The sequence below is a fragment of the Heliangelus exortis genome, chromosome 15 (genome assembly GCF_036169615.1).
Source record: "Heliangelus exortis chromosome 15, bHelExo1.hap1, whole genome shotgun sequence".
NCBI lineage: Eukaryota > Metazoa > Chordata > Aves > Apodiformes > Trochilidae > Heliangelus > Heliangelus exortis.
In genome coordinates, this window is record NC_092436.1 from 4919960 (window position 1) to 4934306 (window position 14347).

The 14347-nt window shown below is 43.7% G+C and overlaps 1 protein-coding gene across 4 annotated transcripts in view; it reads right to left on the minus strand.

Moving 5' to 3' along the window:
• Positions 1 to 1186: 1186 nt before the first annotated feature.
• The window catches only part of RNF130 (ring finger protein 130), a 50144-nt gene continuing 36983 nt past the window's right edge, over positions 1187 to 14347 (minus strand). For 2 of the 4 annotated variants that reach the window (XM_071759013.1, XM_071759009.1), the window contains one exon: positions 13001 to 13190. In XM_071759013.1, coding sequence (XP_071615114.1) covers positions 13039 to 13190 — 152 coding nt within the window. In that variant the 3' untranslated portion in view covers positions 13001 to 13038. Of the gene's footprint in view, positions 7561 to 13000; positions 13191 to 14347 lie in introns of those variants that run through there. The other 2 variants (XM_071759010.1, XM_071759012.1) reach the window with 2 other exon arrangements.

Here is a 14347-nt window from a genome sequence, read left to right on the forward strand (position 1 = left end):
CCCGGCCCCCTCACGGCAGCGGGGCGGTGCCAGGCTGAGGCTGTGGCGCGGGAGGCAGGGCCGCGGCTCTGCAGTGCTGAGGTCGCGGGTTCGAGCCCCGCTGAGCGGAGTGCTGCCAGTGCCACTGCAATGTCTCCCCTTCACCTCCGCGCTCCCCTCCTCTGCCTCTCGGCGCCCGGGGTGCTAAGAAGGTCCTCACTGAAAAGAGCGATGTCAAGTCGTCCCAATGTGACAAATAAACAAAGTATTAAGTCAGGGAAATGAGAATTCTGCCCGTGCAACCTGCAGGACCTACAAAACCGGCCCCATTAACTGGGGTGGATTTTTTGAATGCTCCAATCCGTGCTGTAATCCCCCTCCTGGCAAAGGGCTCCATTTGGGTTCTCATTTTGCAGCTCTAAAGCCCACGTAGGGCTCTAGATCAAGGACAGTTTTACACCAAACAGATGTGGTTCCTTCTCACCCCTTGGCAGCAGAGCAGCTTCTCAGTAATTCAGAAGCCCACTCTTCTTGTTTTAATAGCCATTAGAAGGTCTTCCTGCAAACTCTGAAGACGTTACAACAGCACAAAAAATTGACATCTGCCATCTCCTTGCTCATCATCCAGCTCCCAGGAGGGTGGGAATGCCAAATTTTCTTTAGGCTTAACACTGGGGTGATCTATCTTCTGTGCTAGTGCAGTGCCCTAATTCCAGCTGGAGTCTTTGTACACTACTGTAATATAAATATTTATTAACTGGCTGAGCTTTCATCCTGATGGTGTGGCTGTGTTTGGGAGCAGCATGGTGGTTTCTGAAGGCTGAGTGTGCTGTGGGAAGGGTTCAGGCACTGGAAGATGCTGAAGGATCCCCTTCCACAATCCCACCACTGTTCCCATGTGCTATGTGCCATTCTTCAGGTGGCACAGGCTGTGGGAAAGGGGATTAGTGTTACCTCTATGCTCATCAGCCCCTTTGAACCTTAATGGCCTGGGATTTGCAGCCACTAGTGTTGCAAAATAAAACCATATTTCCTGCAGAGTGGGAAAAATCCTCTCTGAAAATGGATCTTTTGGCAATGTTGCTTCACACTGTCCTATAATATATACATATATACACATATATGTGTAAGAAATACTGGAGAGATGGCAGCCACTGAGCAATCCTCTCATCCTGTATTTTGACAGGCACCAGGCTGACAAACTCGGTATTTTTAAATTGCTTTTTATTGAAATGTAGTACATTAGCAAACCCTAACTAATCGGTATACACTGTTAACATATTGGCATATACCACGTAACTACGATACAGTGTTATACTTACATCAAAAACATGTCAAGAAAATTCTGCTGCTGTCAAGCTGCAGTTTCACAAGGGCTGGAAAGATCCAGTTGTCTGGAGGGCACCACACCACCTGCATCCCTGTTGCTGCTGGCATTTTTAGGTTATGTGGTCACACCAGTGTGGTCCACTTTGCAGCAGGCCAGTTGAAACAGACTTTTCATTTTATACACACACAGATTATTTTGTTGTCGTTGCTTGCTGCAGCCTCCCAAGCCAAAAGGCTGAGATGTCCCCTCTCTGCTGGGATAAAATGACCCCGTTCTGGTGGATTCTGTGCATAGTTAGCCATGGCCTTAAGCAGGTGATCCCAAATAGGCACAGTCATATAGAGAAGCTTGTGGTATTTAACATCTACTTGCAAAGTGCAGCAGGGCTGACTGGATAAGCAGAAGAGTGACACTCTCACTCAGTTTGCTCAGAAATATTATTCCCCTATTTAGGACTACTGTGGGAGATCTTACCAGTGATGGGAGTTAAGCCCAGGCACAGGGGGTAGAAAAAAAATCTACCTGCTGATCTGGCAGTAACCAAGCAGGCTCCTTTTCCATCCAGCACCTTCCAGTGCAAACTCAAAGCAAACCCAGCCAGGTGATGGGCTGGGACCTGGAGACACAGGAACTGCAGGGATCTGCTAACAGGAGCTTTCCTCCCCCAGCCCCAAACGCCCGATTAAACTTCCCTGGCTTGAGAGCAGCAAAGAACATCAACTTTACTTTCAACTTTTCTGTGCTGAAGCCTGGGGAGGGTTGCTGAGCTGTTTTCTGCCAGATCCTCCCAGAGCAGCCCGGGTACATGCAAAGGCTGCGGGCAGATGAAGCCTTTACTGCCCGAGACAGGCAGAGGGTGTTACAGACACAGGCATGGGCCATGGAGAGCAAATCCAGCCATCAGGTACCGTTTCCACAGCCCAGCAGAGCGGTTCTGTTTGGTGTTTGTCCCCCTGAGGGATTCGGGCAGCTGAAGACCAAAGAAAAGCCCCGGAGCATGGGAGAAGTGGGAAGGAAAAAAAAAAAAAAAAAAAAAAAAAAAAAGGCAAACGGTGCACACAGCTGAGCTCCAGGCAAAGGTTTAAAATGCTTCTTGCTCCTGAGGGGCTCAGCTGTAGTGAGCTGTGGGTGCCTGTGCCCAGCAGGAATAAGGGACCCTTCACATGCACATCCAGCAGATTTTTAGGCTGCAAAAGCCCAGCCTCAGTAAGACACTGGCTCATGTTACACCTCAGGCTTACAATGAAATTGCTTGAAATAGCTTCAGCTTTCAATAAAACCCTTTGTACTTCTTACTTGGCAGGAATATCAATACTTCATTATTATTAACTCTTCAGGGAAGGGACTATTTTTAGGTAACACCTTACACTACAGCCCCCCCCCCCCCCCCCTCCCACCCAGACACACTGGACATTATTGCCATAAAAAGAATAAATATTCGGACATTATTGCACAACCTACACATCCATCTCTGCTCACTTGGGCATCTCCACAAAGCTAGGAGGCTGAGGAGCCAAATGATGCTCCATGCAGGGATACACAGAACCAGCATCCCCCATGCCATGCAGCCAGCTTTGGCTGAGAACAACCCACCAGGAACATCCATGATTCCAGGTGATGAATTTCCCTCCAGGGGCTGGGCTGGCACGGTGCCTGCACAACAGGGACCTTCACCCAGGTCTCAAGAGGAGGAGAAGACCAGTAGTAATCAATGGGGTAGAAGGGCAGAATTGATTGGGGAGAATAAAGAGAGTTTGGGAACGTTACAGGCTTTAAAAACAGTAGGATAACAAAAGGATCAAACAACTGACATAAATAACAAGGTGCTGTTTTACAAAAGCTCACAGCACTTCACAGGCACCAGATAAACCTGACAGGCCCCTGTGAGGTTGGAGTTTTGGCCAACAGGTTGGGACATCAACTGGGGGTGGCACAGGAGCCCAGCCAGAGCCCCTCTATTGTCAGAGCAGTAGGGCTCGGCTCCTTGGGGGGGGGCACCACATTTTCTCATTGATTATTTCAAAGACATTGGAAACAAAGCAGAGATAACCTGCAGGAGTACAGTCCACCTTTCTCCTGCTTTTCCCCCAGTCTGGTCAACTGGAGCATCTTACCCTGTCTCAGTCCCTCCCCTGCTCACTGGTGTCCACCCAGTGTGCTGGAGCACAGGCTGCCCTTACAGTAAGGGCACCTGGGGTGCAGCCAGTCTAGCAGGAAAAGGGAAAAGTGAAGAGATCTTTAAATATAACAACACATATGCAAGCTGTCATAGCACATCACACACTCTCCTGCATGGCTCGGCTTGGAAAATCAGGTCACAGATGGATGTGTAGCACGAGGTGAGAAAGGAGCCAGAGCTTCATTTGTGAAGTTCAAGGAGTTTCCATGGCTCCCGTGCTTGCCCTGCCATGCCTCAGCTTGTGCTCCTGTCTCTGTTGTAAAAACTAGACTATTAGCTAAGCAAGAAAAATACATATTTTTAATAACCAAGTCAAGTCATTCCCTGGTAATCAGGCTGCAGAGCTGCCTGAACTTCAGCTCAGCCCTAGTGCCTTCATCCTTCAGCTCATGACCTATGCCTGTGGCATCATCTCAGACCTAAATTGGGCTAAATGAGTCCTGGAACCTCAGCATGCCCCTTGCCTCTGCTTTTCAGTAGCTGGTAAAGCTCACAGGTCTCCCAAGCCATTCCACTCTTTTATATGAGAGTGTTAAATGAAAACAGAAGATGAGTAGAAGTCTCATAATATAGTCCTAAACACATTTATTAAACTATTTTTGGTCTTTCTTTGGCTTATGTAGGCTATCTGGCTATTCCTATAGCATCCTCAGGTGCCAAGGCAAGCATCCTAGAAGCAAGGGGACAGTGCAAGCAGATACCAACACATGAGCTCACTGGAGGAAGTAATCATCTCCTTAAGTAAATTTTAACATGCTTCAAATTTAATACTTAATGTTAGTATTATAGATAAAAAGCACACTTACAATCTTTTTTTTTTTTTTTTTTAACTGGCAATTATCCTCTAAGACCACAAGCAAACCTTGATTTTACAAATGTCTTATGGGAACATGCAAAACTTTCCTAGAACATGAGGTCAGGAAAGAGGTGAGATGCTAGAGTTTAAATAGTTAAGGGAAATAGTTGGAGATAAAGGCTTTTTTATATATATGCAGAAGTCATAAATTAATGTCTTTTTTTCAAAAGCACTTTTTTTAACCTTAAAAATTATTTTCCAAGTTACTGGCACTTACAGTTCTTGGTAGATTTCAATATATTTTACTTCTATGAAATGACTCAACCATACACAGCACCACTGCAGGAGAACAAGACAACTATGCTTATCAAGCTTTTTTTTTTTTTTTTTTAATATGAATTAAATATTAAAAGGAAAACCTCAAACTTACCAGCACAGCCCAGAAAAATCTCTCATGTTGCTGTGATGCCTCCTCCCCCTCCTAAGCATGACTAAGAACACCTGCTACAGCACGCCCCAACGTGTAGAGATCATACTTTTAATTTTTCCAGTGTTGCAAGATTTTCCAAATTCCAGGATGTCAATTATAATTGTCAGCTCCCTTATCCAAGATGCTACAACACAAACCCATTTTTACATCACTATGCTAGACCCTGATCTCCTCAGAGGAAAACCTTCCCCCCCCCTGCTTGAAACCAAGACGTTTGGTTAGAAATAAGGAGATATAACAAAATACAATTTTTTTATTTATTATGCTATCTCTGGGGGCTTTGTATTTTCTAAAGTTTCTTTTAGTTTCCATGCCTTTTCTAGCTTTTCTGTATGTTCTGGCACACAGCTGGTGCAAACAGTCCCAGGTGGAGCTGAGAAACCACCAGTTTTAGCTCTGTGCCGAAACCGGGACCGGGTGACATTCCCAGTGGCCTTAGGGAAAACCCCTGTGCCAGGCTGAGTGTCTCTTCTTGGAGCCACCCAGACATTTTTCTATTTAACCATGAACACACAGGCATTCACCTGTAACCTGACAACCCACCACGGGTACAAACAAGCCCCGTGGCACCCTTGAGAGGTGGCGATTCTCCTCCGGGGTGTTGGTTTTCGGAAGCTCCCCGCTCTCACGTGCCTGCCTGCTCTGATCCCACAGCTGGGGTTACAAAACCCAGGGTTGCTCAACCAGCCCTTCTGCCATCCCCCAGCCGTGTATGGGCCTGTGCACAGCTCAGCCCTGCTGGGTTTGGGAGCTCTGCCCGGGCTTGCCGCCGGTGCCCCCTTTGCACATCCAAGGAGAAGAAGGATGCTGACCACAACCTGATGCCCGAGACACCCGCCGGGGTTTTCTGCGACCTTTGAAGGAGAAAGTGGGTGTTCAAATTGTGCTCTTGAAAAAGTTTGGGGTTGGGGCGTATTTCTAGAGCGAGCTGAATGACAATAAAAGTGCATTTGGTAAATATGAACGTGGGTATTACGAGAAAAAACACCCTACACCTCACACCACCCACTCTTGAATTACCAGATTAAATAAAGCTGACGCACAGCAGCAGAAGTCAAAGCACGCTCGGCAAAGAGGATCATTTCCTCATCCCACAGAGCTGGTTTTTCTTTTTCTCCAGAGCATCTGTGTTAAAGACACAGCTGAACCACATATCAGGTAAGGATATATGTCAAGCAGACTGCTATACAATTAAAAAACATAATAAAGGAGGGAAAACACCCCCGCTTGTAGCAAAAGCACATGAAACTAAAGCATGGCAGGGTATGTCTTACCTTTCATTTTGGCTTAACTGATTTCTCAAGATTCCTATACAGAGAGTGAAGCTTTGTTTCATGTTACAAGGACACAAATGTGTTTCTACACCTACAGTAACTTAAGACTGCAATGGAGAAAAAATCCCAACATTCACTGAACAGGTATGCATTGTCTGGTAGGAAAAGGTGGAGCAGAAGCTCTCGTTCCTCCACGTCTGCTCATTTGAGGAATGCTGTGGATGACTTAACTCCAGAGGTTCCTCTCTCACTCCCCATTTCTGCATTACTCCTTCAGAAGCCTGCACACAACATTTATTTCCCCACCGCTTTTGTCGCACGACGGTAAAATTGATTTTTCCTGCAGAGCATCAAAGTGGTTACTGCTTTCCTTTCTTCTGCTGCTTTCTGCGTCCCCATTATTGATGCCAGTGGGAAAGGGCACGGCTTAAAGAACATGTTTGTTATTTAACTGTTGCAGATCTCAACAGGAGAACGGGATAAGAAGCTTACCTCCTTTCTTCTCTGTGTAATGCCAACATGCTGGCTCTTAAAAAACTTCGGTGAAAAAAAATATCAGTGGATTTTATAACCTTTCCACCCCCCAAAAAAAGTTAAGTGAGAAAGAAAGCTAATTAAGATTCCTGCATATTTCAATAAGTCTAATGGTTTTCAGGTAGATCAAGTGCTGGTTCTGCGAGTGTCCTCTTTCTATAGAAAGAGATTCACTTGACTTCAACACACAGAAGGAGCAAAAGTGTATTTTTTGTAGGCCATTCCTCTCCTGCTTCAATCAAATTGGAGGAAGAAAATAAGCATCAAGTTCCTTGAAATCTTTCTGCAAATACAGGTCCTCTCTGCAGCTCTAGCATCAGACTGGCTTGCTATTGTCCAGGGTTTTGTGGGTTGTAGGAAACTCAATGCACTTGTTAGTCCCTTTCAGAAGGGGCTATTTCACAGTAAGGTTATGGATTGACCAAGATACACGAGTGCTTTTACCAGTCACTGACCATCTCCTCTACAACCAGTTCCCTTTCTGCCATCACCCAACCATCTGGACAACTGAAGAAACGGAAGCAGCAGACGCCTGCGCACGAGAGGCATTTGCAGTCCAACACAAACTCTTAGGGCCACCATAAAACCTCTTCTGCATCGCTGTGGCTGGGCCGACACAGCTCCCCGTGCTGCCACTCAGCAATTTCCATCAGACAATCTTGCTTGCGTGCAACTCTTTGTCAGCTCAAAGATGCCACCCTCAGAAACCACCAGGTCTGGTCTTCATCTGTGCAATCAAGAAGGTGGGTTCGTGTTCTGGAAAAAGCAGCTCTTCTTCAGACAAAGGAGATCCATGGAAAGAGTACACAACAATAGGAATGAGAAATGAAAAAACGGGAAAAGGGCCAGGAAGAAGCATGGATTCCTTTCAGGTTTTGTTCTCATCATACATGTCCAGGGCAGGCTCGATGGTCGAGAACTCGCTCTCGTAGACCAGGCTTCGAGGGGACAGAGAGTTACGATGAAAGAAGTGACTGCCTACAAGAAGTAGAACAAAACCTCGTTAGGAATACACGTGAGCAACGTAAGAACTGAGTAAAGCATCCTCAGACACAGTTGCCAACTGCAAACACAGTTCGTGGAAAAAAATATCCACCCTTTAACACAGACCAGCAGCAGCCATACGAAACACTTCACCTCCATTCGTGTGCTCCCCTGCCAGCCCAAAGCAACCACTTTCCATCCGCATGAACAATCCCACCTCAAATGGTTCTTTCAGATAAAAGAGGTCAAGTCTGAGCAAGGCTGGGGCAGGCTGGAGTTTCACACTCGGTGCTTGCTCTTGATTTACAACCTTGTAGAGCAGGCACATGCTTCCTTGAGAAACCCAGGAGCTGTTGGCACCCAGCTCACTATGCTGTGCTCCAGCACAAAGGACTCCAGCATAGGTGTGAAAGGAATGAGCTCCTGGAGCTCAAGGTCACCAAGGATCATTTGACAGATGCTGCTGAGAGCCTGACTTCTCCCAGAGCTCAACAACCTCCATCCACCCACCCACGATCACTTTCTAGAAACAGGCAAGTACAGATTTCCTTACATAGAACCAAAGGAGACTCAACCCTCTTCTCCAGTGTTGGTGACACCTGAAACAAGCACCTTAACATAGGGGATGGAAGTGCCTTTTTTCCCTTGGTGGCCTGGTGTTCCTGGGGCTCTCCAAACCCACAGGTGTGTTTTGCAAGCAGCCCAGCCCTGGCTGGGTACAAATGGTTCTCTCTGAAAGCATCTATCAGATCAGGCCCTTGGCCAAAACGTTTCATTACTTGGTTTCTTGATCCCAGGGGGGAGTAGCTGGGAGCTCGGCTGCTTAGGTTACAGTATGCCAGGCAGCCACATGAGCCAAGCTGGAGGCAACTGAAAAGCTTCCAAGTTCATCAAGAAGGCACTCAGCAAACCAAGGTGCCTCCAGTTTCAGGCATCAGTGGAGCAGGATGCTAAGGAGATCCCAGTTTTAGCCCTGGCAGAACTTAGATGATTAAATCCTTTCTTTACCAGACTTTGGGTCCAACCTATCCCCTTCTGAAATGAAGAGCTTACAAAAGATATGAGGGAAGAATTCAACCACTACTGTGCAAAATGCCTTTTCTCCTTCCCCACTCACCTAAAAGACAAATTCAGACAAAAGAAAAAAAAAAAAAAACACAAAACCCCAAAACAACACAGAAGTAGAATTAAAAAGAAAAAGCTAGACTTATAATCAAATGCATAGAATTGTTGAAAGAGCAAAAGCTGACTTTTGCACTTATCAAAGCAGCACTGGCTCAAAGAGCCAGAGACACTGTAGATGGGCATGCAAACTCATTTTGCAAGCTGCAATGCTAATTTACAGCAATCTATGGCCTGAGCTACACAGCAATTGTGTGCCCAGGCCAAATCATTGCTCAGAACAGCAACAAACTGAAGCTGGGAAACATATCTGCTGCCAGTTTCCTACTCCCCTTCCCAACCTTTCTTTTCTCATCAAAAGCCAGCACACATTCTCACTCCACCATTTGCTCTGTGAAGTTCTCATAAGCAAATTAATTGCTTTTTGATCTTTCAGTTAACTGAAAAAAGAAGAATTAGTAGTTACGCTGCAAGGAGTGACTTGCTCATTCTGCCAGGAGCATCTACCCATGTGTTTGCAAGGAGAGAACTGTACCAGATTATTGCAGACCAGGCAGCAGGGGATGATGAAAACCAACTTTCTAGATCTGAACCCTCTCACAAACATACAGGTTTCTAAACCTAAGCAGTGATTCAAGAATCAAACACACAAAAAAGTTGAGTTTTTAAGGGAATATAAACTTGGAACTATGACTTGCAGAAGATCATAGCCTGCCTTTAAACAAAAAAAAGGGAACATGCTTCAAAATCATACAAGAAAAAAACAATTTCAAGATTCATCTTGAAATGTGTTATGGGGCAGGACGATTTATTTTGGGATGACTGAGTCTTGTGCTTGCAGTTGAAATAAGCCATGGATATTGGCTGTTTCATCTCCACAGCTGAAATGTTACATACTGAATAGCCAATGCTGTAACAAAAGAAAGGGGATTCTACCAGCTTGGTGTTGCTTTTGCTTTTATTGCACAAATATCAAACAAGGGATTAGGAAGGAGACAGCCCAGGCCATCATTTCCTCTGTGTGTGCCCAGGCTTCTACTCCAGCAGATTTGAGGGAGATTTAATCAACAGGCAGACAGGTCATCTGACAGTAGTTTATATTAATATGCAAAAGGGCACTGTATATCCAACAACTCTCTAATTCTTTACTGTGATGTTTTCTTGCTTGTTAGCAAAAAAAAAAACAAACAAACAAACCAAAAAACACAACAAAAAAGACCCACCCACTTCCAGGGAGGCTGCGTGCTTCCATACAGACACAAATCTCCTGGCTTTTGGGACACATCATTCATTTCATTCTTTTCCTAAATGCCTCTCTCCCCTACAATTCACTCCAGCTCACTCAGTGCAGAAAATCCAGCACCTGTGCAAGGCTTTTCAACACTCAGTCTTCAGGTGCTCTAATAATAAGCTGGGTTCATTGCTCACAACTTACTGCTTAAAGAAAGAATCAGCAGGGCACAGTGACCCTGCTCTGCTCATCCTAATGCAGAAAATTGCTAGTGCTTGTTTAAAAATGTGGCATCAGTCCAGTCAATAAATTTACTGAATAAATGTATTTTAAGGACAAATAGAAACATTCACAGTTCTACATTCAGCTTATGAATCTCTTCTTCCTATTTGGCACTTACCAAGAAAGATAAAGACTTATCCCCCAGGTATGGAAAACAAATGGGAAGTCTGCATTCAGTTCTAATACAAGAAAACAAATCCATCAGTGCTCTCTGCCAGTATTCTTCATTATATACTTACAAAAACTTTTCAGATAACTTGTAGTGAATCTAAACCCAAACATACTGGCCTGGAACTGTTCTTTATACCCACCATTTACATCTATTGCTGCTACAGGAATGGGCAAAACATCAAGGCCAAAAATTCCAGAGATATGACATTGCTGTAGCATTGCTGGTGCATCAGCAGCAAGAATCACCTGGTGTTCCTTTTCCATCTGCAATAAATTAATGTCCTCAGTCATTAATCAGGGCCATCTTTTGCCACAAGCTGCAGTCCCTGCTCAGCTCCTTAATGTGGAAATCCGATCAGAGCACTCTCTATCTCAGACCATCTGTTTTAAACACCCTCGTGGTTAAGGAACAAGAGGGCAGGATTATTCCATGAAGTGTCCTTCCCTGGATGCCAGCTGTTCAGCAAGGCACTGCTGCTCCTTCTTGACCTGTACCTTATTATACCCTTCTGTCAGCCCAGCCCTGCCATCCTTGCAACATCTGGAAGCAGGGACTGGCTCTTCCCCTCTCCTCTCACTCTTTTGATCACGCCTGTGAGGGTAACATTACTCATCTCAGCTGTGTGGATATCTAAAAGCACGGCAGGCAACAAAAGATTTCAGAATTTCCTTCTTGCACCCACCCAGAGCGAAAAAAAAAATTACTTTCTGGGATGATGCTGAGTCTACCATTAACAGGATAAAGTTATATTGCAGATACCACCTGTGCTTTCATTAATGCTTTGTTGAGACAATTCTTAGAGGCTCAAAAAGACTGAAAAAGATGGCCCTTGATTATATAAATCCTCTACAAGGGGAAATGCACTGTCATATGAAGGGAAGAAGCCCTGACAACCATTTTGTTCCCAGCATCACTCAGCTTCTTTTGCTGCTGCTTTAGAAAAGAAACACAAACTGGAACTGTTTGTGGTGCCTTGTGCATCTGGGACACCAAACTGCCCAGGCTGTCCTTGCACATCCTTCCCGACAACATTAAAAAGCAATTATGGATTTTTGTTTCAGGAGACAAACACAAACTTACCATCAATTTTACTGTGGCTGTGGAGAGATGGGGAGGGGAGGGAGGGAAATAAAAAAACCCAAAAAACAACACAACAAACCCTTTTGTTTCATAGGCTGTACTCTAAATCATACTCTAACCACATTCCTCCATGTTTGGCAGCAAGGCTCAGTTGACAAACACTACATTTTACAGGGAGACAGTCCTCAGACACAGGTATGTTTGAGGGTTTTTTTTTTTCCCTTTTTATGAGTAAGTCCAATGGGGCTTTCCAGTCTTTCAAAAGGCAGTTACTGCTTGATTGTTTTCATGTTTCTTTCAAAATTTCACAAGGACACACTGAAAAATAATTCTATTAAATACACTGAAGATACCATACACTTTCTTATTATAAAAGCTGCCTTCTCAGCTGATGCCTGCTGGACAGATAAGTATTAAGAAACCACTTTAATGTAGGCTCTGGCTGTGTTCCTAAACTCTAAAAGTGCCTATACATAAAAATAAAATTAAATTAAATCCTCTATTTCCTCATACATAAAAAAATTAAGTCTCACCATAAAATTGGTTCTCTCTTCATTTAATTAAATTAGAAAGCATTAAGTTTCAAATGTCTACATCTTGATACGAGAACAACATAAACAACTGGATGCAGAATAGGTTTTAACTTCTATCAATTATATTTTCCTTACTGATTTGTTACCTGCATTTACCCATCCCATTAATTCAAGCATTAGCATTTGGCTACAAATCAGATCTGCATGTCTTAACTCACTGTTGTGAAATTACTTGTACACTGCTGGCAGAAGTAAACGTGTGTGACAGACTAAGTGAGGACAGTGAGATGTTCTTCCTCTGCCCCTTCACCAGTAAAAAAAGTCATGGCAAGAAGAGACACGTTTGCATAGTTTCTACACCACAGTCAAGACCATCATCAATCTTTCATGATCTGAACTTGAACAAAATCTAACCCCTGCCACTTCTGCACAGGGAAGTTTCACAGATGACAGTGGGGGAAACACTACGTTTTCACTTGGTGTTAGGAAGGAAGAAGTGGTTCAGAGCAGCTTCACTTTTATCGGAGAGAAGGATGGGGTAAGAGCAAAAGTCAGAAAAGGTTTGATTTGTATGTTGAGAAAACAGTGTTGCAAACCTCCTGACCTGAAGACAAAAACTTTGCAATCCTAGTGCAACACAGGAGTGTTATATGAGGAGAAATGGACAAGATAGTAATATTTCAAACTAATTCTCAGTGGGAGTCAAGGTTAGATACTCAATGATAGATACTTAGATACTATAATGCTTGCACCATCTTTTTTCCTAGTATGGAGTGACTGCTGGTAATGCTCCTGTTAGTCATCCCAGTGCTGGGTGGCATCATAAGAACAGCACTGTGTGGTATTTCCACTTGTTAGCCTGCATGTCCCAGAGTGAAAGGAGAAGCATACAGATCTGCAAAGATTAAACCATTCAAAGGAATGAAAGCCCCTTCTAAAATTTACAAAAGGCTGCCAAGACTGAAGCATGAACACAGGAAGCCCAAGAAAAATAAAAATTCTCACAGAGTAAGGTTTCATAATTAGAGTTTTTTTATTTCTTCACGTTTTCCTTAATACAAAGCTTTGGCATCAGCAAATTTTATGAAAAAATAGAATGTACTAAATAACTGCTTGTGCTGCATGATCGATAAATGATGCATAAAAATAGGTGTCTCTCTCCAGGGCAATCGGCCGGAAAGCGTTTCTTCAATACCATTCTGCTCTGTGGGGCAGAAAAAAAAAAAGGAAAAAAATTTATATTAAAGTTAATACTGTCAATACTAACAAAAAAAAAAAAAAATCTCCTGTAAGTTAGTGAAAAATTATTAATTATGCAAGACCAGAGCATTAAAAGAGGTCTCTACTCCCTCACATCATTCTTCTAGGCCTAGTAAAACAGACAGGACAGCCAGAGGTTTGAGCACTTCCAAACTTTTGAGGAAACTCCATCTGCTACTGAAAACTTTCTCTCAGTGGTGCTTTTTGGACTTGAAAACACAGTTATACAGCAATTTCTGACCATTCCCTAACAAGTAAAGCAAAATGTCCTTCCTTTATTCCTTTTCAATAATTAGCTAGTGCATTTAACAGTACTGGTGCATTGATATTACAAGATCAAGAAACAGCATCTGTTGGTTTTTTTTTTAATCACTTAGCCAATGTTTACTTTATCAGGAACTATTTAAAAATGTATATGTGTGTGTATATACACATACACACAAATATACACATACACAGTTGCTCCAGAGCACACAACTCCAGAACTACTTCTCTAAATAAATATGTTTAAGCTGTGGGAAGGACACAGGAAAAAAAGGACCAGGACATGTTTTTAGGCAAGTTTTAATGTAGCACATTTGGCACCTTTTACTCGCATCAGCATATTAACTGGCCTCATGCTTGCTACTGTGTTTTCTAACAAGAAAAAAATCCCAGCTTTCCCTTGAAACACTACCATAACAGATGTAGGCTATGCCAGTCCTGCTGTTCACATCAAGAACAGCATAAAAGCAGGTATGCTGTTGTGACATTTGATGGAAATCTCAGTGAGAGGGTGCTGCTGTGTATTTGGCATGATACTCAGCACAGGAAATGCTTTGTCTGGCACTGGGGAACATGAGGTGTCAACAAAGCAGTAAATCTGAGCAGTAGTGTCATGCACACATCTTTCAAACTGTCTAAAATTAGTAGGCAAGGCCAGCAGCACTGCTGGAGGCTGCTTGGATCCCAAAGGATTCAGTCAAAAAGCTCTTGGGGCTGAAGGCTACAGCTAAGTACCTGTTACCTAAGTAAGTGATTTTTGACAGCTCTGGTTTCTGAGGTTGCTATTTTTCTTAAGTCTGCCTCCTGTACATGCTTGCATTCTCATTCCCACCACTG